The 24406-nt window shown below is 39.0% G+C and overlaps 1 protein-coding gene across 1 annotated transcript; it reads right to left on the bottom strand.

Annotated features, from left to right (window-relative positions):
* Nucleotides 1-938: 938 nt before the first annotated feature.
* smarcd1 (SWI/SNF related, matrix associated, actin dependent regulator of chromatin, subfamily d, member 1) lies at nt 939-23476 on the bottom strand. The gene is made up of 13 exons (XM_017450745.3): nt 23257-23476; nt 17022-17200; nt 16882-16924; nt 16278-16400; nt 14008-14130; nt 13073-13189; nt 12887-12988; nt 12347-12508; nt 11145-11242; nt 10917-11052; nt 5603-5725; nt 4514-4615; nt 939-2946 (listed from the first exon to the last, which is right to left on the bottom strand). Exons 1-13 carry the CDS (start codon nt 23452-23454, stop codon nt 2893-2895), a joined length of 1560 nt encoding a protein of 519 aa, XP_017306234.1. The 5' UTR covers nt 23455-23476; the 3' UTR covers nt 939-2892.
* Between the last annotated feature and the right edge of the window lie 930 nt (nt 23477-24406).

Genomic DNA, 24406 nt, shown 5'->3' with positions numbered 1-24406 from the left:
TGGTGTGATTTAGGATATCAAAAATGCAACTTTTTGCACAAGCTGTGAACTCTGAAAAACATAGCTATTTTAAAATCTGTGTGATTATGCAACATGGAGCCTTTCAAATGATCAAACTTCAAAGAAGACTTCAAAGAAGTCATTTGGTCTTTAAAAAAGGGTTCGCCTTTTGTACAGGCCAATATCATTTCCTACATGCCCACCAAGATATAATACACAAAAAAGGTGTGCTGTATTAGAAAAATAATCAACAAAAGCGATGATGTGCCCCGACTTACTGTTACCACCTCAAAGTGGAATATAACAGTTTCACATTAAAAGGTGCGAAAAGTTGAATATAACAGCTTGACATGAAAAGGTGCTATATAAAATCAATGATAGCATACATTGGAATGTGACTCAATTGGAGGTCGACTGATTGATCGGTTTTGCCAATTAATCAGCACGATAACCGATTGCTGGAACTATCGGTTATCGGAAAAAATCCACACTGATAGTTTTCTGGATGCATTCATTGCAGGAGCAGCTGAGAAGGGTCAGCTGCAATTATACAGTACAAGAGCGGCCTCTAAAAGCAAAATAAAAACTCGCACTGGCCAATTTTGTCATTTGAAGTGTTTGTGATTCATTTGGCATGTCTATTTGTATTTGGAGTGTTACTTTTTAGTTCAGTTTGCATGGATACCTTTTATATACTTTAATATTAATTAATAGTTCATATATTAATATTTATATATTTATTTCAATCACTACAGACAGTACTGTTTATATTTGCAAGAAAAGTTCAGCAATGTATTACGTTTTCATTCAGAACTAATTAAAAAATTTATCGGATATCAGCAGGTACTGTCCAACTTGGTTATCGATACCGTTAAACTCCACTATCGGTCGACCTCTAGACTCAGTATTTAGGGTTATATCAAATCATACAATAAACATCAATATAAGTTCATCTTTATTATAAGGCTGACACATTCAAACAAGTTTGGTCCATAAACGGGAAAAAAAAACCCCAAAAAACCTTACACTTTTTTGTAATGAAGAAATGAAATGATGCACACAAGATTAAATATTGACAGTTTGGAAAATCTTAAGCACATGACTAGTTCTTTGACTTTCAGAAAATTTGGCAACTCAAGCCCGCTACAATCATGGCTCTTAGTGTGTCCTTCATGAAAGTGTGAGTGTACGGAACAGAAGTATTCATTTGACGGCCAGTGAAATGGAAAGAACTTGCTTAAAGATGTTCATGGTGGAGAAAATACCTGAGCATGACGGTGACAGTCATATCGAATTTAAAGCCAGTCGACTAGTTCTAAGCATCTGCTCACCATTTCGCGGCTTTGTAGAGCCGACATACTACACTACTTCTGTAATATGAATCTAAACCTAACTAATATTCATATAGTCCATATAATGATAAAAAATATCAAAAGACAAATATCTACCATTTGCCAAAGGAAAAAAACAAAGTAAAAGTGGCCCCACAACACATCATCGATTTATCCTTTAGGTAAACCACAGTTTGGAATCCACTACAATCTATGCAGCACCGTTTACAAAAGGAATTTCATGTGTGTGTGTGTGTGTGTATGTATGTGTATGTATATGTATGTGTGTGTGTGTGTGTGTGTGTGTGTGTGTGTGTGTGTGTGTGTGTGTGTGTGTGTGTGTATATATATATATATATATATATATATATATATATATATATATATATATATATATATATATATATATATATATATATATATATAAATTAAATCAACTCAATATGATGCAGTAACGGAGTATTGTCAGTCAGGAGACGTTTAAATATCTCAATGGAGGCTAATTACTGAACTCGTAACATAAATCCTGGAAGTCACAAAGCCAAGATGATTAAACCTCATGTGTGATACGCTCATGAGAAACCGAGAATGATCAATCAGCTTTGTTGGTCGTCGAGCTGTTTAGCACTTTAAGAGACACTGCCATAACATATAGTCACTGTTAGAGCTGGTGAAACAACAATTCAAACAATACTGGAAAAGTCTTTCTAATTACTGAGCTATTTAAACAGATAAGTTGGAAAGAAAAAACAAAACAAAATACATGGTCGAACAGCCGAGACATAGTTTGTGTCTGAAAATTGCTTCTAATTGTTTTTGCACTGGAGGAACAAGGCTAAAGTAATAGAGATCCATCCCAAAATCGTTCTGTAAATATCTGCCTCAAACAACATCCAGTTCGTCAGTGATCTTGCCAGTGTAGTTCAGGACACTGTATTAAAAATATACAAAATTGTAGCTGAACGCTTAACGTCATGGGGCAGCCATCTTGGACAACAAGAATGTCTTCTTGGTGCTCTGTGGCATCATTGCACATAAGAGACTGCACTTACACTAGTGACTATTAAATATCTATTGTGGGTTATGAAAAGTATTGTCGTCTTATCCAAGTCAAGCGATCAAGGCCTTGAGTCTCCTTCGGTACCTAAACACGCTCGGGCGTTAAAGTTTTACATGCATCCTATCAGAATAACTAAATACCATTGAAGCTTACTTACTTCTATTAGTAGCCTATAAAGAATTTGGCTGAAAGATTTTTCAGATCACAGCCACTGCAGTAACGACATTTGAGTCTAGCTGGAACACGTTAAAAAGGGAGAAGCATCTATTACCCCTCCCCCTAGATAACAACAGGACAAGGAACAGAGTAGGAGACGAGACATTTTGGTTTTCAGGGAACCAAAGCATGTGAGATCTTTCTGGTTTAGAAGGAGTAACACTGAACGCCGTCTCATACCAGCCACAGCAGGAGTGTGGTTAAACAAACTGTAGTTTAGTGTCATTGATAAGGAACCAAAGACAGCAGACAGCCTCTTCTGTTCCCTTAGGTGTCCCTTCCTGCTTATGTATTCCTGATGCCCAGTGCTTGCTCCAGCTCCTGTCTCCTCTGCTGGACCTGGAATTAAATAAACACATCAGTTATTTCAGGGGAAAACAGAAATAACCCTATTGAAGTCTTCAAAGGGACAGCACTCTGACGAGGTAATAAGGTTACAGCCCTATTTGGATGGTATTAACGCTCCATGAAGAGGCGGAGTAATGAGATCCGTTACAGGTGCTACCCGTTGATTTTTATTTCAGTTTGAAATGGATTCTTTATTTTCCTTCTTTCACCTTGGGAAAATTCACACCCACTGTTTCTTGACTGCCTCAAATATACAAAATTGTAGCTGAACGCTGTAACGTCATAGGGCAGCCATCTTGGACAATGAGAATTTCTCGGTGCACTGTGGCATCATTGTACAGAAGAGACTGCACGTACACTAGTGACTAAATATCTGTCTGTTATCCACCTTCAGCGATCAAGGAGTCTCCTTCGGGACCTAAACGCGCTCAGGCGTCAGAATTTCACATGCATCCTATCAGAGCAACTAAACACCACTGAAGGCCAGGCTAAAATGTAGCCCTGCCTGGGTAAACACTAATTTTACAGAAAGGTGCTGCCTCCTGGACTGGAACATTTTAATTCTGAGAACGGACTGGTGTATTCACTCACATAGCACTTAGGGCCATGGAATACTTCAGGCAATTCTTGAAAAAAACCAATACACTTTATATAAAAATAAATAAATAAATTAATTAATTAATTTTTAAAAAGCTCTACGGGACATAGATTTGTCTCCACACTCTCGACTCGAACCGTCAACCCCACAAGCTGACTAAACTGGCCAGCGAAAGCTACAACCAGTATAAAGCCTCATTTTATTTTTTATATATGATATAAAATTATTGAATCTGAAAAATAATTCCATGCTCCCATAATTAATAAGGTGTATATTTAACGGTGTCTGATGTAAAAGGTAGAAACATCCCAGTTCAAAGATGAGGGAAAAAAGGCTACTATCTGGCTTGTATCATGACATAAAAATCCAGATGGCTATCGAGAAAAATAAAACAAAATATACCATACTACAGATGGCACTGAGAAAACACCACCACCATAAGAAGACACGTTTTCAAGGCAAAGATCCTCAGGATGGTAGGACACATCACAAGGGAATTCTTTCTCGGTCAGGTAGGGGCCACTGGACCATTCCTAACAAACTTAAGACATATCTGCTTTATTGCTAAGATATAGTATTATTAATAACTAGATTACAAAAAACAGCCTAAAAAGAAATGTGGAACTGTAGACCTTTTTGCACTCTGCAATCAGAGCCTGCTCTATGTATCTGAAGACTTACTGTGGTCAAAATTGTTCAAAATAGCTGATGCTCTGAAAACCCACCACCATGCTTCTGTAAATTAAGAGCAAAACCTTAAGGCGGATATTTTGAATTCGAAAACAAGCCGATGTTCTTGTAGAAGTTATTTGGGTGTGGCGTGAGCATAGGAAGGAGTGGACGGTGATCCGTTAGATCATTTTGCTTAGAAGACTATAGCGAACAATGAACATTGGTAGAAAATCTGATTTGAGAATTCTTTTATTAAGGCACACAAATGCCAGGCAAACAAAGCCTTACCTTGGAGTAGAAGTAGCGACATACAGCCTCTTGAGCCCAGGGCTGGAAATAAAACTCGGCTCTTCTCTCTTCTTCGGGGTTTCCTACCACGTCGGTCATGGTCTACACGAGACAGGAAGATCATGGGAAGTCCAGTTAGTGATTAGTTTAATTTCATGTATGAGCAGGGAGATGCCCACCTACAGAGTTAACTGTAATTTTTGTTACAATAATCCACGACCAAAATAAGAAAACCTAAATCCTTCCAAAGGAGGATAATTTGTGATTGAAATGATCCGTGCAGTTGATGTTGACTGCATGTTCCGATCTCCAGTGCCGTTGTAATCAGAGTAGCCAATGACTTCCTCCACTAAGCCTTTTTGAAAGCACAAATGCCTATTCAGAGTTACAGCACTATCAATCCTGTCCGTTACCTGAGAAACTCAGGTACTCACTCAAGGTGCCTAAAATAACCAACCTGGACTATTTGCTCTGTACACTGTAACTAGTTGTCACTGCACTCAACCCAACCCATTGGTTTCAGTTGTGGTTCCCACTGTTCTTCCTACAGCTTTCTTGCTCTTGGTTCATTTAAATTTTCATTTAAGCTGGTCAAAAACAACACTGTTTAAAAAGCAGTGTGCTTGGATGTGCTTACATGTGAATACATCCTCACTTTAAAAAAACACAACAAATAAAAACAACAGAATCGTTTAAAAATCAACGCTTGTTACAAAATTAAGTCACCAACTGGATGACTTCACACTAGTTGTGCATTGTGAAATCAGCAACATTCACAACCTTCGATGGAGAGTCACGCTCATGCATTCCCCACCACTTATTAGTCCAGTCAGCCATATACTGGCCCACCACCAAGAAACGGCTGAGCGGAACAAACAGACACGGGTATAGATGGAGGCCTGGGGTGAAGGTTAAACAATCCATCGCTAATCTTACTGAATGAGGGAAGCACTGAAACCTGCAGTTCAAACCCAATAAGAACACAAGGTTTATAACTGGTGATCGAACTTCAGATTCACTTGCAGGATATTACTCTGTCAAAACAAATACAGCATTGCGCTTTGGGGTTGATCATAAAGTGTATTTTACCTTGAGGTCCCTGCACTGGGACTGCAGCCAGTCATTGATAAAGCCCTGAGGATCACGGGCAAAGCTCAGCATGAACTCCCTCTGAGTCTTCAGCTGATTGATGGTCTCAATGGTCTCGTGAATCTAAAGGTGATGCCGACATGGATGAAAAGGGTTCAAAAGCCAAAATCTCAATGTGTTGAAAATAAATAAATAAAGGCAATAAAAGAAACAAACAAAAAAGAATTAGATCACTGCAAGCAAACTTGGTGACAAAACTAGGTCCAAGGGAACAAAACACCACAATTGGGGGGGATTAACTCTGAGAACACAAAGCAAAAATGTAAATACACCATTAGTCTAAATACTACAATAATAACTTTTCCCATTATACGCAACAGAACTGGGCCATAAAGGCCATAAAACACTATAGAACAATCAGAGTGAACGTTTGCTGTAACGTTTGATAGAAAAGTGCAAAGTACATCTTTACAGGACATCTCCAGTTTAGTTGTTTAAATGTATAGGTTGCAAAATGCCAATGAACTGAGTAGGGTCATTAGGGCATGGACTGTGACACCAGTTTTAGACCAGTCATTACCAAACCACAAAAAAGGGAGGAATTCCACTCCAAGGCCATTATAACACTCTGCCATGTGCACAAACACTGGCCAAAAACATCATTCTAACCTTCTGAAATTAACTGTAAAATGTTCAGCTGTAAAACTGATTAAAATGCACTCTCTCTCAGCATTTTCCTAGATCAGGTTTTTTTTTTAAGGGGGAAAAAGGCCCATTGTGTGAAACTATATGCAAACAAAGAGTGTTTGGAAGCTGTGCTGCCGGAAGATGCACAACACTTTGAAAGATGACCAAAAGGAACAGGGTGCGCAGCAAAACAATGCTGTAAACCTTCAGTACTTATAAAAATAAACTGTATTCTTCATTCCCCCTGAACAACACAGAACAAAAACAGACTGGACTGAACCTATTGTTTACCTCACTCTACAGCTGAAGTGACTAACCACAACACAAGCTGGATAAAAGACCAGTCACTGAGGGCTTACGGACAGTGTGAACTGGCAATCGTGAATAAACCAGACAGTACAGACCTTCGTCTGGAAAAAGTGATTACTTTATTAATTATCAATTCAGTATTTTGTTTTGGGGGATTGGTCTTAACGGTGCACTTGACAAAAAGATTACAACAATGATCAATACACTGCAAATAATAAAGGTATTTGTCAGTGCCTCGAATATGAGTAGAAGTGATGGGAATAAATAACTGAATTTGGAAAACAAACAAACAAACAAAAAAAATCATGAAGATTGGGAACATCAGCTTGCTTACTAGCAAACACAGCTATTTTTAGATTTTACACACAGCGGTTACCAGAACATTAGCTCGCGTCGGCTAATTTTAGTATTTACACAGCTTACTAGCAAACAGGAAATATTTAAAGATCAAGGTAAAGAATTTATTTTACATGAAGTGTCCCTAACCTTAATGTATTCTGAAAAAGCAGTGAGGGGTGTTGTTTTAGCAAAAATAGTACTAACTGCCACACATACAACATTGCTTACGGTGCTACTATATTGACGATACTACATGTAAAAAATAAAAAATAAATTCAGTGGCATCCGCGGTATTTTTAAGCTTTAGTATCACAATACGACAATGCTACCGGTACACTGTGCAACTACCCTACACTTCACATAATTAATCAAATCAAAAAGCAACAAAAATAAGTCGGCTAAGCGGCACGTAATTCTGAAAATGCACTTCTGAAACTTTCATTGGTCAGAAACGCAGCAACGGAAAAAAGTACCTTTACCATGAGTGGGTACAAAAAACAAATATTACAAAAAAATAAATAAATTCACCCAAGCACAAAGGTGGCGCTCAATAAATTTATATATAACTAGTTTAAAACATTTTGCGTAAACCTCCACAGCTTATTTTCCCTTTTAAGGTTTTGGTCCAAATACCCAGAACACACTGCATTTCTACAGTGCTACAGCTCTGGTCCTGGGGCTCAGTTTAACAACTTGAATCTACAACCCAAAATACGCAGCACGTTCGGTTCATGTCCTGCAGTTGGGTCCATTTAGGATCGAATCGCTTTTTCACTGCTATCAAACTGTGCTAGTGTTGACTTGGAACAGAAGCTTACTTAGACACTCTTAGACAAGTTGTTTTGGTCCAAGATTGGATTCAAAGGGACTAAATGCTGCATATGTGAACCTACCCCCTATTCTCAGTCTCAGATGCTCTTCCCATTGGCTCAGGGGGTGTCTGACCTTCTGTACACTTTTCTGGCTGCAAGCTTCAGAATCTTTAATACTGCAATGTGACTGAGATTGGATGTGTTTTCAATGAAATACCAAATTATACAGAAAACAGAAACTCATGTCAATCCCAACAATAAGGCTTCTCTTCAAACCCGTCACTTTAAATACAACACTGATGTAATAAACCGCTGAGCAATGAATGCAGTATAAACATTTAATATTGCCACAAGCCACAAGACATGCCCACACGCAAACTGATAAAGGTGAAAGACTAACACGGAATGGCAGAATCAGTGAAATCACTGCAAGCTGACTGACTAGTGATGAAACCAGGTCAAAGGGAACAATGAAAAACAATGGGCACAAAGGTTGCAAAGTGAAAAGACAAAAAAAAAAAAAAAAAAAAAAAAGTGAGGACAGCAGCTCCAAATAGAAAACTGTGGATTCACCAGTGGACAAACAACAAGCTCATACACAGTTCAGTACCAGACTAGGCCTAATCACTCTAAATGTGGTTAATATATGTTTGTATTCATTATGATTACACAACACAAAAAAAAACCCTGACTAGCAAATGATTCACTTAGTAATTCCTGAGACCCTTCATGATTTGAACAGTTAGTTATGTGCTAAAACATGGTGTCATTTAATCCTACAGGAGCAGAAGAGACACTGTGGTCGTTGTACACAAATTAATGTAATGCTGATAAGAAGATACACCTATGAACAAAAGGTCCTTACGCAAGCAAAGCATTTCAAAATAATACCGCTTTTCAAGAGTACCATTCTTCCCTGCATGTGCCAGGACCTTTTAATGCGTTTATTAGTTTGAGGTGATAGCAAACAACTAACTATGACCTATAAGGTGATTATATGACCAATAATCACCAATAAGGTGACTCACTGTCCATGGGCCATGTTGTTTTTCCCCTTTCGCTCATGAAGCGAGTATAAATGTTTGCATACCCCATGGATTCTTGGGTTGTAAATGAGAATGTTGGAGTATCCGCAACAAGACACCACATCATAGAAAATTAGGAGTTCAGTTTAGTCAGAGGAAAAAGCTTTGGAATCTAACCCTGATTTACATAAGGTATTTGGCATTAGACTATCTGGCTTTTAAGTAAGAAATCTATAGAGGTGGAAAGATATACTTCCCTGCCAGTGATTGGTCCACGCATAACACGATCACAGTTTCACTCAAATATTCAAAAATGACTCCAAACCACAGACACAATGATTTCAATGTCTAAGAGCTTTGCAATTATTGAAAGAAGAAAGGGGGGGGGGGGGGGGGGGGGGTGTCCTAACATGTTTAAACTCCCAGCTATTTTTAAAGACATTGGATAAGAATAGCCATGAGAATGAATCTGCGTGTACTGATGACTGAGAGCTCAGCAATTCTGATACTTGCAACTAAAAAAAAAGACTAAAGTGTCCTCATTGTGCCCTAAGGGTGTTCAAACTTGAAATCTTGAATCACTTTTTTGCTGCTTTATTTAAAGTCTGCCTACACATGTGTGAAGTCCCTGTGGTAAAAAGACCTTAAATCACAGGTGCACTGGTTAATTAGCTGCCAAGGAGCTTCAGTTTGCAAGCAGAACAGAACCCCTGAAGAATGCAAACAGAAAAAAGGATTTCAGATTGCTGAAAACTAACATCTACATTTTTGTCTTTTCTACCATCAGTTACTTACAGCAAATTAGTGCAAGAAGGTGCTATAGAAACAATTGTTTCCTGTGTTAAAGTAAACAATCATAATACATTATAATAAATTATAATTATCATTGTCGTGTATAATTAGGAGGCAGCGAAGATGCGTAGGCCTGCTATTTATTCTACCTTTCCTTATTACTCTTCTTCTGGCTAGGGCGTCGATGGCAGCCCACAGACCTGTCTGGTAAAAAGTCGTGAAATTTGGCCAACTGATTGGGGAGGGTCTAAAGAACATTCTGACCAAATCTGGGCCAAGTGCTGCCAAAGCTCTTGTGCCACCATCGGGTCAAAGTTGGGGTTAATTTGGAAGAAAGTTTATGGTCATAGCGGTGTGTCAAAAAGCCAGGCAACGCTGGATTCCCTGGGCCGAGATGAGTTCAACGCATCCTATGATGTCAATAACCTGGATTATGTAAAAAAAAAAATATCTATATAATAATAATAATAATAATAAAAATAAATAAATAAAAAGTTTTCCCCACTACCCCTACAAATTTAGTCCAATCACCACCGAATTTGGCAGACATCATCTAAAGAGTAAGCCTCATAAAAACTTAAAAATTCAATTTTTAAAATGTTTAAAAATATACTCTAAATGGTTTTGTTCATAATGAAACAAAATTGAAGCAAAACTTGGTAGGTACATACACGACCATGGCCTGAAGCTATGCAACAAATTTCATGCCAGCGCCACCTACTGGTCAAAAGTTACCACAACTTTTGCTGCTTCCCCTAAAATTTTTTTACCACACTTCACAAAAAATGGCTCACATCATCTTGAAACCCGTCCGAACAAAAGTTATCAAAGGAATTCTGAAATTCAAAACTGTTCTCCTGTTATGGCTCTGTGATTGCTTAGGCAACAACTGTATTGCGTCTTTGAACGTGCAACTCACCAAATCCAGGTGCTTGGCCCCCAAAAATGCTGCTTGCAGCTTTAATTGTTATCATTATTGCTATTATTACTACTACAACACGGAGGGTCACGATGACATGCCCAACGGGTTTTTTTTTTTTTTTAAATAAATGAATTTCCGTTCTTTTTGAGGACAGCCTACATAAAAGGTAATACAAAACAGTTAATCTTTTAGGTTTATTGTTTGTTAATATTGTAATGAACAGCCAAATGTTTAACAGTGCCAGTTTTACTAGCTATCTGGTGTGATAGCATGACATTAAAAAGATAACGTTCTACATTCTTAGCCAGCTTTAATATAAGTAAGTAGACTTGCCCTTGTATACATATCCATGAAATGATGTTCAACCAATTCATTCAATCTGAGGGCTCTTAATTAAAACGGTAAGGCACTAAAGGGTTTTTGCATACCTTGTTATCCAAGCCTGCAATCTCCTGCTGACTGGCAGTAGACAGCAGAAAAGAGTTCATCTGGGTCTTGAGGGTATCATCCACTTCAACGTCAATATCATAACAGGCCGTCTTCTTCTGGTCATTCGGGTCCACGCTGGTGATGGGCCAAATAGGAGCACATAAAGAATGAGTGGATCTCTTCGAGGTACCTCAGGCAAAAACGCTTTCATAACGTTAGAGTTCTACCTTATGACATGGTTAATGATGATCGGTTCGGGAGGCATCAGCAGAGCATGCAGCCGCTGCGGAATCTCAGAAAATTTCATCCTCTGAGTCTCAAAGATCTGCAGAGAACAAGAGTTAAATATATATATATATATATATTTTTTTTTTATTAATCTTTACACTAGTATTGAGTTCAGGATTCTTAGTGCTTAGTTCTTAGTACTTAGTTCTTAGTACTGTTTTATTTGTTAACCAATTTGACCAAGCACCAAATGTCACCTACAGTATTTCTGTTCCCTGCAATTCACGGGTTATATTCATTCACTGTTTCTTATACATTACTGTTTTAGTAGTAATAACCAAAACAAAGGGACTTCTATGCCAGATGGTCAACAACAAAAACTTTGCTTCAGCAGAAAAAGGAGAATAGCGGGTCAGGATGACTCAACCAACCGGTTTTGTGGATACTCCAACACTAAACGTTTTTATACATTAAAACCAATTATAATAAGGTACAATGAATTGCTTCTAATGTTGGCTGTGTAAAATATTTTTCGGGTGGTAGCAGCATCACACAACCTCCTTCATGTTTTATCCTGTACTTGAAACAATGTTCTCATCCATATAAAGCGTCCATAAAACAGGTTGAAGAAACCGAGAGGATTGCATTAATTAATACATATTTTGAAATATCATGATAGGCTGGGACATGAAAGGTGTCACAAGTGGCTTGAATTTCCACGACGGTAAATAGTGTTCAGGATATACCGAATTTAAAGCAGCTTAGCCAGATAGCTGCATGTAAAATAAGTTGTAGAGTGTAGATGTATTAATTGTAAGAAACAATCCAAATAAAAGTGCAGGAGTTTAAAATAGAAAAGAAAATTGTAAGCAATTTTCAGCAACTGACAAACAGAATTATCCACAAAATAACACATATACATATACATATATACATACATTATATATATATATATATATATATATATATATATATATATATATATATATATATATATATATATATATATATATATATATATATATACACACACACACACACACACATATATACATACATACATACATACATACATACATACACACACACACACACACACACACACCCATAAGACCAAGACGCACGTACAAAAAAACAAAAAGAAAAACAAAACAAGGGATTTTATTCACTTTCAGGTTCTCGCTGCATTTCTCATCCTTACCTGCTGGAGGTATTTGTCGCAGTTGATGAACTCGCGCTCATGTGGGTCCTGCAGTTTGTGCGTCTTCACGTACTGCCACAGAGCCTGGATGATGACTGGTCTGGTCTGGGTATGGATGCCCAGCATGCGAGCCAGTCGGGGATCCAGCTTAAACTGAGGAGGCTGCAGAGTGCACAGGACAAGATCACTTTAAAACAGAACACACTTCATCTCTACGCTCTCATCACACTATGGGTTGCTGACTCAAGAGGCAAATTAGAAATGACATCACGACTATTAATACGGCGCCTTTCCCTCTGTTGAGCTCACTATGTGATTACAGCAACACCTGGTGGTTCCTACAGATTTCAGCAGGTTTTGAAAAGAAAACCTTATTGGTCTGCCAGTAGAAATTTAGAGCTCTGCAGTTATCACACACACAGACCATTGTTTTGGTTATTGGTGCATCACTGTTTTAGCAGGTTTTTCTGCGCTAAGGACATCTGAAATACTCGTATAACGTTAATACATTTCACATCCGGTCCATAGCAGATGGTTTACCTGGTAGTCGAGCATGAGGAGGACAGTACAGCGTACTCCCACGTCTCCGGGCCTTTTCACCTGGAAGCCGTCAGTCTCCTGAGTAGTGGGTGTTCTGTGCCACTGCGCAAACAAATCAATCACCTATTACACACAAGCACAGCCTCTGTTGTGTGACTGACGGCTATCAATGGCAAAGTGTCTTACCTCTACCAAATGATTGTCAGGCCCATACAAGTCTTTGTCCAGTTCAATCACTAAAGACTTGAAGAAAGAGGAAAACTTCCGCTTTTGCTTGGTGGCCTCGTATTTAGATACAGCAGTCTAAAAGAAATGAATTGGACAGATAAGGAAAGATCTCAGCAAAATAGCTTCATGTACAACTTGATATGCTTTCAGAGCAAAACATGGGATTTACTATTTTTATATATATTATATATATATTTATTATATATAAATAACTCGTCTGCAAAGACAGACTTCTACAGAGATGGATTTCCCAAGCTAAAAACAAACAGGTTTCTCAAAGGATTTTGCACAATTTGAGAATCACATGGCAGCACAATGCTTAAAATCATGCAGATACACATCAGGATCTTCAGATAATGGGGAGAAAATGTGAGCTCAGTGACTACAACCGAGACCTGTTTGAGTATGGGTTGAGTATTTCAGAAACTGCTTATGTGTTGGGATTTTAATGCAGGAAAATCTCTAGAATTTACAGAGAATAGTGTGAAAAATAAACAAATATTCAGTGAGCTGCAGTTCTGCAGGTAGAAACGCCTCGTTGGCTGGTTCAAGCTGACAGGAAGCCTCGAGTAACTCAATCACTCTTCACAACTACTTGAGGCTACCAGTGGGAACAGGCTCCCCAATTCTGTAAGCTGAAGATCAGAAAAACATTGCCTGGACTTTTCCCCATTGTCTGCTACTGAGGTTTAATACATGTGGGGTTTCAATTCTGCAGCAACTCTCTAGCGACACTGATGTCCTACTATGCATCTGTGAGACTTCAGGCCCACACAATTTCACTATGAACAGAATGTCTTCAGAAGTAAAATAACTAAAAGGCAACATCCCTACACAAAAGCGCTCGTTATAATTCCAGGATATCTAGAATACTTAGACACGTCGATACTTACGTCCTCGAGCAGCCGGCCTTCGACTCGCAGCTCCCACGATGCTACGGTTCCCTCACCGTCCTCGGCGTCAGGCTTGGCAGGGTTGAAAGTGTTGGAGATAAAAATTCGCAGCTTTCGTTTTTGCTGTGTAAAGAACACAAGTCAACCATTTTACTGACCAAGTGATTTCATTTATCAGTCAGATGATCTTATTCTCCCTCAGAGATGGTGTATACACACACACACACACACACACACACACACACACCAATGTTTATCACAAACCTGGACTTTCCCGCAGTAGCTTAGAAAATCCTTTCCAGGTTCATGTATGACCAGTTGTGCTATAATCCTGTTACAGCTTCCAGCTTACTTTTTCAAAATTACATAAAGCACTGGATGAGACTATAATTAATTAATTAATCCTAATGGCAGAATTATACCACTTTGTTCATTTACTAGATTTAAATCAACATTCTAGTTATTGCCCCTTAGCCGAAAAAGTGAAATGTTTCTATTTCTGTTGAGTAAAACAAAACCCCATTTCAGAGTCTACATTCAATATAGGGTATTTGATTACTGAATACTCAGCCACAAAATGACTTATTACATTTCACAACAAACACTTAAACTAGGCAGGTGTCAATCGTTTATACACGATACAGCATAAGATTTAACCTTCACGAGACTGGTTTTAAGAACACTAGAAATGAATCACTAGCCCTGCGCTCCATTTAGAACGAGGCCCCTTAGGTATTTAAAAGCGGCACAGAAAGCAGCTCTGGAATTCTCTTTACTACTCAACACCTTGTGAAAGTTTAAATTTCTATTGCTCTAGCCTCTAAAGCGATTTGCCTGTTAAGCGAGTTAATTTACTCATTCACCACCTTTTGTTGCTTTTTTAATCTAATCTATTCAACCTTTGTTTGGTTTTATGGCCAGATTTTCAGATTTTACTTCCAAACGTCGTTTTTAGAAAGCAGGCTTCATTCTTTCATTAGAAAGCTGCTTCAAATATCTCACACACGCGGCGAAGCGTCCAGCCTCGTCAATGTCCAGGCACGCAAGTCTAAATACTAAATAAATAGCGAACTTACAATGTAATTTACGTTCAACTCTCACATGCTATGAATGAACCAAGTAATTCAATCACTTTTTATTTGAGGTTACAATAAAACACTACAGTATCAATGGGTTTAATGAATTTAGTTTTTTTTAACTTGTAAAAACATCAAATTAATATGTAATTTAATGTGTCACTCAGTGCGTGTACATGGACAACAATAATCCGATATTAACCCGATTCAGACGATAATCTGATTAAGAAAATATAGCATGTAAACAGCGATTATTGATGACCTTAATCCGGTTAAAGTCGTACTCGAAGGAAACACAAATGGAATTAAGACATGTGGAGTACTCCTGTTTTAGTTGCATTATCGACGTGTGTCACAGACATGTACACACCTTAATCACATTATTATCACATCGTGCGAGAGTTTTCACCGCGTTTTGCGACAGGACACGATCACACACGGCAGTGCTCAACCGTTTGACGGTAAACAAGAGAGCACGGCTGTGCCCGAAACCGCGTACTTACCTGCTGTATAGTAGGAGAAATACATGTATACAGTACGCGAAATACACGTGTTCCGGTTACTATATAGTAGGTAAGTATGCGGTTTGGGACGCAGCCCACGGCTTCAAGCAGTCGTCTATTTGCACGTATAATCTGACAAATAATTAACTGCACTTGAAGCGTTCGTAAAAATTTTAATAAAAACATCCAAAACTGTACATGGTACCATAACGAAGACCAACTGTCTGTCGATACGTGAAATTCTGGAGGGAACGTCGGACGGTGTGGCGCGGTGACGTAATGACGTGTGCCGTTAATCGAACTATGTTCTCTAACATGTAAAACGGGATCATGAAAGGAGTATTCTAGGAGCGACTCATGTAAACACCTTAATCATCTTACTCAGAGTAAGGTCAATAATTAGATTACCTGTCCATGTAAACGTAGTCGCTGACATTACCACCAAAGTCTCATGAAGCCCCTGCAAAGTCACCGTGAACCCTGCCCTAGCCGATCACACTTTCTGCCCAATGCCAATACTGATAAGCACATAGAAATCTTTTTTTTATTTTTTATTCTAAATATATTATGAAAAGCATCATAAGCAGCTATAAAATGTTTTTAGTGATTATTGTGATAATTGAATATTCTCTCATGCATTTGTACTTCCAGGTACAGGTGATTTTACTGAATGTAAGCACAGATGTTTAACCTTGATGGGTCTCTTCAGTGCCTCCTGGATATCGAGTCTCTTGCGCATGATGGTTTGATCCAGCTTCCTCTCGAAGGCCAGCAGATCCATGTAAGCCTGAGACTCTGGGACTAGCTCTCTGATCTGCAGCGACAGGAAGAAGGAAGAAACGTGAAAATCAGACTGACTGAAGTTACAGGATTGTGTTGCGTTAGATTTGGCTTTTTGCGAATTTTTATTTAAATGATGATGTCGTACATAATCAGGAGGCAAAACTGACTGAATAAACATCTGTTAATACGGAGTAAACATGTAGATAAGAGTCAAATACTACATGACATGCACGTCATAGCCTGCTATTACTTAGAAACATCAAATGTGGCGATCGTGCTGCGTCCGTCAGGCCCATCGAAAGGAGGCGTGGCCTATGTGCCTATTAGTCCCAATGAAAGAGGTGTGGCCTCCCACTTGTCAACGCTAACAAGTCTTTCTGACAGAAATTCAACTGTTTGCAAACTACTGAATCACATCTTGCAAACATTAACATATCAAAACAACAGCAGTTTTATGTGCGTTTTATAAGGAGCAACACACTTCTACTTAATTTGGGGAAAACGCCACTTACTCTCTGAGGTAGAATTTTATCAGCCATCTTCTTCTTCTTGGCACTGAAAGAGGCGGAAAAACAAAACAAAACAATTTAGATCTGAAGATACTACAAAAGTACTGGGTAGCTGCACAGATACACATTTTTGGTTTACTCACTGTTGGTTGCGGTTCTGTTGTTGTTGGACCTGCTGTGGGATCTGAGGTGGTGCAGGCCTCTTGCGAGACGGGTCCATGACTGGCATTCCAGGGCGAGGTACTGGACTAGTGCCGTAGCCTGGAGGACCCATGGGTGGGCCTTGAGGAGTCATCCGGTTTGCTGGGGGCATCCCGGGTCTCTGCATATACAGAAAGGTACGGTCCGTTATCTAATTCAACACAAGACCAATCTTCTGGTCTTCGAGATGCACGTCGAGTCAAGAAGGAGTCAGACACTTGCTGTACACACTGCTACAGAGACTTAAGCTCAGATTCCCTTGAATTAAGAAATAATTCAAGCCCCTCAACACAATACGTACAACTTTCTCTCTCAAAGAAAGCAAAACATGACTCAAATCGCATCTCCTAAGCTGTTTCACGGGTAGCTTAAAGAGAAGTTAATACTAATATTTTCCCCCCTTAAAATAAGCATGTGTTGAATATGTGAATTTTTTTGGCAGTCTTGCCAAAACGCATTGATTTATCATCTTATAACATTTTAATGACTTGTTTTTGGGTTACAAACACAAATTATGCTTACAATAAAGAAGAATAAATAATACGAATAAAAACAATAAAACTCCTTCACTCCAATCTGAGATGTAAGTGTGTCATTTACTGAGCCAGGAACAAAGCATGATGGATAAATGCATTTATAGACTCGGAAATAACTGAATTTATACAAATGAACATTTTGCAGATTCTGTAAGGTGTATATAAACCTATGACCTCAGCTGTATGATGAGTATTGCAGTTTTATCCATCTCGAACACAACTCAACACGGTTTTGCTCGGCAGTTTGTTAGCGAACCTGTATATCGCGATACATGACGTGCATCACAGAAACAGCCTTCAAGCATTGTGACGTGATATTTTAAAATCATATCGCCCAGTCCTGATACCCCTCAGTCGAACACTGAGCAAAACAAGCAATTTGTATAATAATGTAGCTCTAATGTTGCATGGATGTACTATTTTGTAGTACAGCCTGAGGATTCTACTTCAAGTGGAGAATACGAGTCGCGACATAATTTGAAATGCAATACTACTGACATGTTAAGCACAACATGTATAGGTGATGATGGCCACCAACCTCTCCAAAGCAACAGAGAAATTTCAGAAAAATCAGTGGGAGAAAAAAAGTATTTAAAAATTAAATCAACAACAACAACAACAACAACAATAAGAAGAAGAAGAAGAAAAAGAAGAATTTCCCCAATACTCACCAAGCCATGAGCCAGGAACTCAAATAAGCGGCTTCGCGTGTCAGACCACATGTGCAACACGGGTTTAAGAAAACCGCCCAAAGGTCTGTATTCAAACACCTGCCTCCTGTCTCACGTTTACTCACTGAGAAACCACTAATGATCCAGCTGCTGATCCTTTAACGACACACACTTCACTCCACCCGGCGTGCGTAGGCTAAGTACTGCTACACAGCTCTTCAGCACATTTTACCCAACCTGAGCATGCGTCACTCACAGCGAGTACTGCTGCACGATACAACGGCAGAGCACTGACGCGAACTCTTTGTGACGGCAATGAAAAGCATGCTGTTTGACAGCTGTACATTTTCTACTATGTGACAAAAGACTCGTTTTTCCACAAAAAAAAAAAAAAAAGCCGCTCTCCTTTCACAGCGCAGCGTGCTCCTACGACCTTGAAACTCAGTGCGAGCGCGTAGACCATGGACATGCTGAACACACCGACACGCAAGCGTTCTGTGGAAGTCGTCAAGGCCACCGAGAGAAAAGCGCAGAACGCGGCTTTAGAGGAAAAAAAACATCCCTGAGTGATGAAGATAAATTCAGTAGTGACTAATATCCTTTCATACAGCCCTTTTAATTCAACTCCTCATGGAATCGTTCCACTCCATCCAGGTCTCTTGTGGAAACTGACAGACCTGATACTCTCGCACCAGGACTGTATACATGACAACCGAGGTGGTTGTTTTAGCCGTGTTAATTAAAGATGACCTTACTAAACAGTAAAACACCGGAAGTTACCATAAAAACTTACACTGCGGCTCTCAGCGGAAGAGCACGAGATCGAATCCCGACGACCAAAACTGACCATTCAAATCAATTAAATTTTATTTGTATAAAACTTTTTACAACGTCATTGTCTCAAAGCAGCTTTTCAGAAATATATAAACACAGGATACAGATTTTAACTGTGTGAATTTATCCCAGCTGAGCAAGCCGGTGGCAAGGAAACGCTCCCTAAGATGATATGAGGAAGAAACCTTGAGAGGAACCAGACTCAGAAGGGAACCCGTCCTCATCTGGGTAATAATGGACAGTGTCAAAGTAAAGGAAAGTTCATTATGATTTTATATGGAGTCTGTTTGCTGAACTGTTCAAAACAATGCTCTCTGGTTGGGAGAGATGGCATACTCTCTCTCTTCTCAATCGCAGAGACACTAGCCAATCGTGAGCATCTGTGAGCTCATGTATGTGGAAGAGTGTAAATATAGGTCTGTCATGATAACTACTATTGTTGGACGATATATTGTCCCAGAAAATAATTGCGATAAACAATATTATCGTCATTTTAAGACCATTTTATACCAGTGGTATAATTTTCACGTAAACATTTCCAAAACTCGAATTCTAAAAGACAGCAGAAAAATACTAGCGAACACCAGATTTTTAAATCAACAGTCCACGAGAGGACGCAGCGGATAAATACAAACCAAAACAGCGCTTTGTTGTATTGTTTAATGCAAAGAACAAACCTGGCTGTTAAAGTGCAGAACATTATACAATCGAAAGATTTAACCCAGGCTCTCGGGCCTGTTCTAGTGTTAAATTTCACACGGTGTTTAGTCGTATTTTTAGCCTTCAAATTTAGTCTATTCCCTCATGTCGTATATTAATCCAGTCAATTTTACTCTGAAAGGGCATTGAATATCAGTCAGCGGCATTTTACTTGGCGAGCACATACAAAAATTCAACCAAACTTTCACAACATTTTACATATTAACTTAAATATGCGCCAACAAAAACCATCAAAATTGCCCTGATCGTGAAATCCTGATCGCGTGAAACAATACAATTACAATGAGTACACTACTGTAATACAAAACTGCAAATTCTTCCTGCTTCAATTATCCGTCGTCCGTGTTTTAGCACGGTGTTACCGAATTCGCGCTTTACTTAAGTTCGAGTTCACACGTGCTTCGACAGGATGATTTTAAATGCTAGAACTACTATTTCTAGATTTTTCTTCCTCCATTAAACCGCCCTGTGATGCAGCAGGAGCAGCAGTTCGAATGGATGCAGTTGCCTGGCTTTAATTAGAGGTTTAATCTGGTCCTCTTTTAGGGAAAAAAAGTAATGTTTGACACCCTGGTTTAGGCCCGACTCCTTTTCTACACAACATTCCTTTCCTTGCAATACGAGGGTGACGTTTGGGATTTAAATTTCATTTTCAGAACACAGTTTTCTATTCTCCTGTAAGAGAAATTGACTTATGGCATGCACATAATGCCAGTGAATCAGTCCCAAAAGTAATAACACATAAGCATGGATTATAATTGTTTTATTAAGGCATGTTCTAGGCTAACTATTGACATAAACCTAACATTTTTTTATAGTAGTATATGCCATCTTAACCTATCTGAGACTCAAAACAGGAGTCTCATTTGTATTATGTTTCCATGTTCATTCTCTACAACGTAACGTTACACCTACAACTACAGTACCATATAACACACACTTACAGTACTATAACACCCACCCACCATGTAACACACACCTACAGTACTATAACACCCACCCACCATGTAACACACACTTAAAGTACTATAACACCCACCCACCATATAACACACACTTACAGTACTATAACACCCACCCACCATGTAACACACACCTACAGTACTATAACACCCACCCACCATGTAACACACACCTAAAGTACTATAACACCCACCCACCATGTAACACACACCTACAGTACTATAACACCCACCCACCATGTAACACACACCTAAAGTACTATAACACCCACCCACCATGTAACACACACCTAAAGTACTATAACACCCACCCACCATGTAACACACACCTACAGTACTATAACACCCACCCACCATGTAACACACACCTACAGTACTATAACACCCACCCACCATGTAACACACACCTACAGTACTATAACACCCACCCACCATGTAACACACACCTACAGTACTATAACACCCACCCACCATGTAACACACACCTAAAGTACTATAACACCCACCCACCATGTAACACACACCTACAGTACTATAACACCCACCCACCATGTAACACACACCTAAAGTACTATAACACCCACCCACCATGTAACACACACCTAAAGTACTATTACACCCACCCACCATGTAACACACACTTACAGTACTATAACACACACCCACCATATAACACACACTTACAGTACTATAACACCCACCCACCATGTAACACACACCTAAAGTACTATAACACACACCCACCATGTAACACACACCTAAAGTACTATAACACCCACCCACCATGTAACACACACCTAAAGTACTATAACACCCACCCACCATGTAACACACACCTAAAGTACTATAACACCCACCATATAACACACACCTACAGTACTATAACACCCACCCACCATATAACACACACCTACAGTACTATAACACCCACCCACCATATAACACACACCTACAGTACTATAACACACACCCACCATGTAACACACACTTAAAGTACTATAACACCCACCCACCATATAACACACACCTAAAGTACTATAACACCCACCCACCATGTAACACACACCTAAAGTACTATAACACCCACCCACCATATAACACACACTTACAGTACTATAACACACACCCACCATGTAACACACACCTATAGTACTACAACACACCCACCATGTAACACACACTTACAGTACTAACACACACCTACAGTACTATAACACACACCTACAGTATTACAACACACCCACCATGTAACACACACTTACAGTACTATAACACCCACCCAGCATGTAACACACACCTACAGTACTACAACACACACTTACAGTACTATAACACACAACCACCATGTAACACACACCTACAGTACTACAACACACACCCACCATATAACACCCACCCACCATGTAACACACACCTACAGTACTATAACACACCTACCATGTAACACACCTACAGTACTAACACACACACACACACACCATGTAACACACCTACAGTACTAACACACACACACACCATGTAACACACCTACAGTACTACAACACACACACACCATGTAACACACCTACAGTACTACAACACACACACCATGTAACACACCTACAGTACTACAACACACACACCATGTAACACACCCCTACAGTACTATAACACACACACACACCTACAGTACTATAACACACACCTACAGTACTATAACACTAACACACACACACCTACAGTACTATAACACACACACACACACACACCTACAGTACTATAACACACACACACACCTACAGTACTATAACTAACACACACACACCTACAGTACTATAACTAACACACACACACCTACAGTACTATAACTAACACACACACACCTACAGTACTATAACTAACACACACACACCTACAGTACTATAACTAACACACACACACCTACAGTACTATAACTAACACACACACACCTACAGTACTATAACTAACACACACACACACCTACAGTACTATAACTAACTAACACACACACACACATACACACCTACCTACAGTACTATAACACACAACTACAGTACCACGTAACACAGCTTCAGCTAACCTTGAAGGTTTATTTTCTTTTCCCTCGACGTCTAAATTTATAGTATTTTTGCTGTTGTTGGTGATTTTACGCTGCAATATGCAAATAACAACTGAAAAGACTAAACCATAACCCCAAAATAATAATAACAACAACAATAATAATTTTTTTAAATACCGCTAACTAGCTAATCAGTTAGCTCGTTGGCTACAGAACTGACCGACTCTTCGGCTGAATACCAAATGGCTCCCTGTCCAACTTATAGTCCACTACACAGGGCGCAGAATAAGGTCGTTTTATACGTCATGGATCAGATTTATATAGGTCTCATGGAGCCATTTGAGATCCAGCCTTTCGGCGTGTGCCTGTCCAGCCCTCTTTGTTCTCGCGCTTACCGGGTATCCAGGCCCAGGTATCGGAGAACGATACATTGGATTCTGCGGCCCCGCGGGTCCCATCCTTCCTGCAGGCGTTCCAGGAGCCATTCCTGGTCCTCCTCCACCCGGTACCGGAGGTCCTGGTCCCATCCCACCACCTCCGCCGCCTCCGCCGCCTCCAGATGCCGCTTGCTGAAAACCGCCACGCGCCGCCATCTTCTCTCCTCAACACGGTGAAATACCGAGCAAACAATCCACCTATGGGGAGCCGAGGCGTGTCACGTGACAGGAAATAGGAAGTCTTGACTAACATTTTCTTTGTAGTTTTTAAATTTTTATTTTAATATTTTTTTCTTTTTGTTTACAAGGTGTTACAAATGATCACCAAAAGCAGTCATAAAGTTTGTACACCCACACATACATATACATATATATATATATATATATATATATATACGTATTGACATTAACTGTTCTCTTTTAAAAAAAATGAATAGTACATTCTATAGGTAAATACTGTTGTGCCAACTATTATGAACCCAGAATCCCTTGATTTATATTTAAACATTAACTCATTCTATGTTGTGAGTTTATTAATGTACAAATTGTATTTTTAGTCAAACAGTGCCATTAGTGACAGTGATCTCTGGGTATTGTACAGACATCTCAATGTGAAGTGAAGCTGGACTTTAGAGTGTAAGTGTAGCTCATTTCTGTCTTTGGAGCTTGGGAAAAAACTTCACAGTGTCAGCTCTGCTTAGCTTTTTCCAGTTTTATTTATTTAAACATATGGGTTTGCAAATGTCAAGTGGTGTTATTAAACTACTCAGCATTATGGAAAGCTGTGATGTAAAGAACATTTTATTCAGAAGTTGTCAGTCACAGCTGATGGAAGTTGGCAAAGGAATAGATTTTTCCCTCTAAAAATGAGAGAAAGTTAAATGTTATATGCCAATAAGAATACAGTCCACAATTAATTCAGCAATTCATGCTTACATTTCAGCTGAGTGCATCTAAAAAAAATAATAAAATAATTTTTAAAAAAGCTTAAAAAGATGAAGGACCAGATCTGGCAAAATTCAAAGTAAACTAAATAATAAATAAACATATCAACAAATGAATTAATGCATAAACATATTTCAGAAAATACATTGTTTATTTTTATTCT

This window comes from Ictalurus punctatus, chromosome 21, assembly GCF_001660625.3.
Source record: "Ictalurus punctatus breed USDA103 chromosome 21, Coco_2.0, whole genome shotgun sequence".
Classification (NCBI taxonomy): domain Eukaryota; kingdom Metazoa; phylum Chordata; class Actinopteri; order Siluriformes; family Ictaluridae; genus Ictalurus; species Ictalurus punctatus.
This window is presented reverse-complemented; position numbering and strand designations above follow the sequence as displayed.

Coding starts and splice junctions, on each gene's coding strand:
- smarcd1 (XM_017450745.3), bottom strand. CDS start 23,454: ATGGCGGCGCGTGGCGGTTTTCAGCAAGCGGCATCTGGAGGCGGCGGA. Junction 13,190..14,007: donor AAGGCCGGCTGCTCGAGGAC/GTAAGTATCGAC, acceptor CATTTCTTTTAG/ACTGCTGTATCTAAATACGA. Junction 5,726..10,916: donor TTGCAGGCTTGGATAACAAG/GTATGCAAAAAC, acceptor CATCACCTTTAG/ATTCACGAGACCATTGAGAC.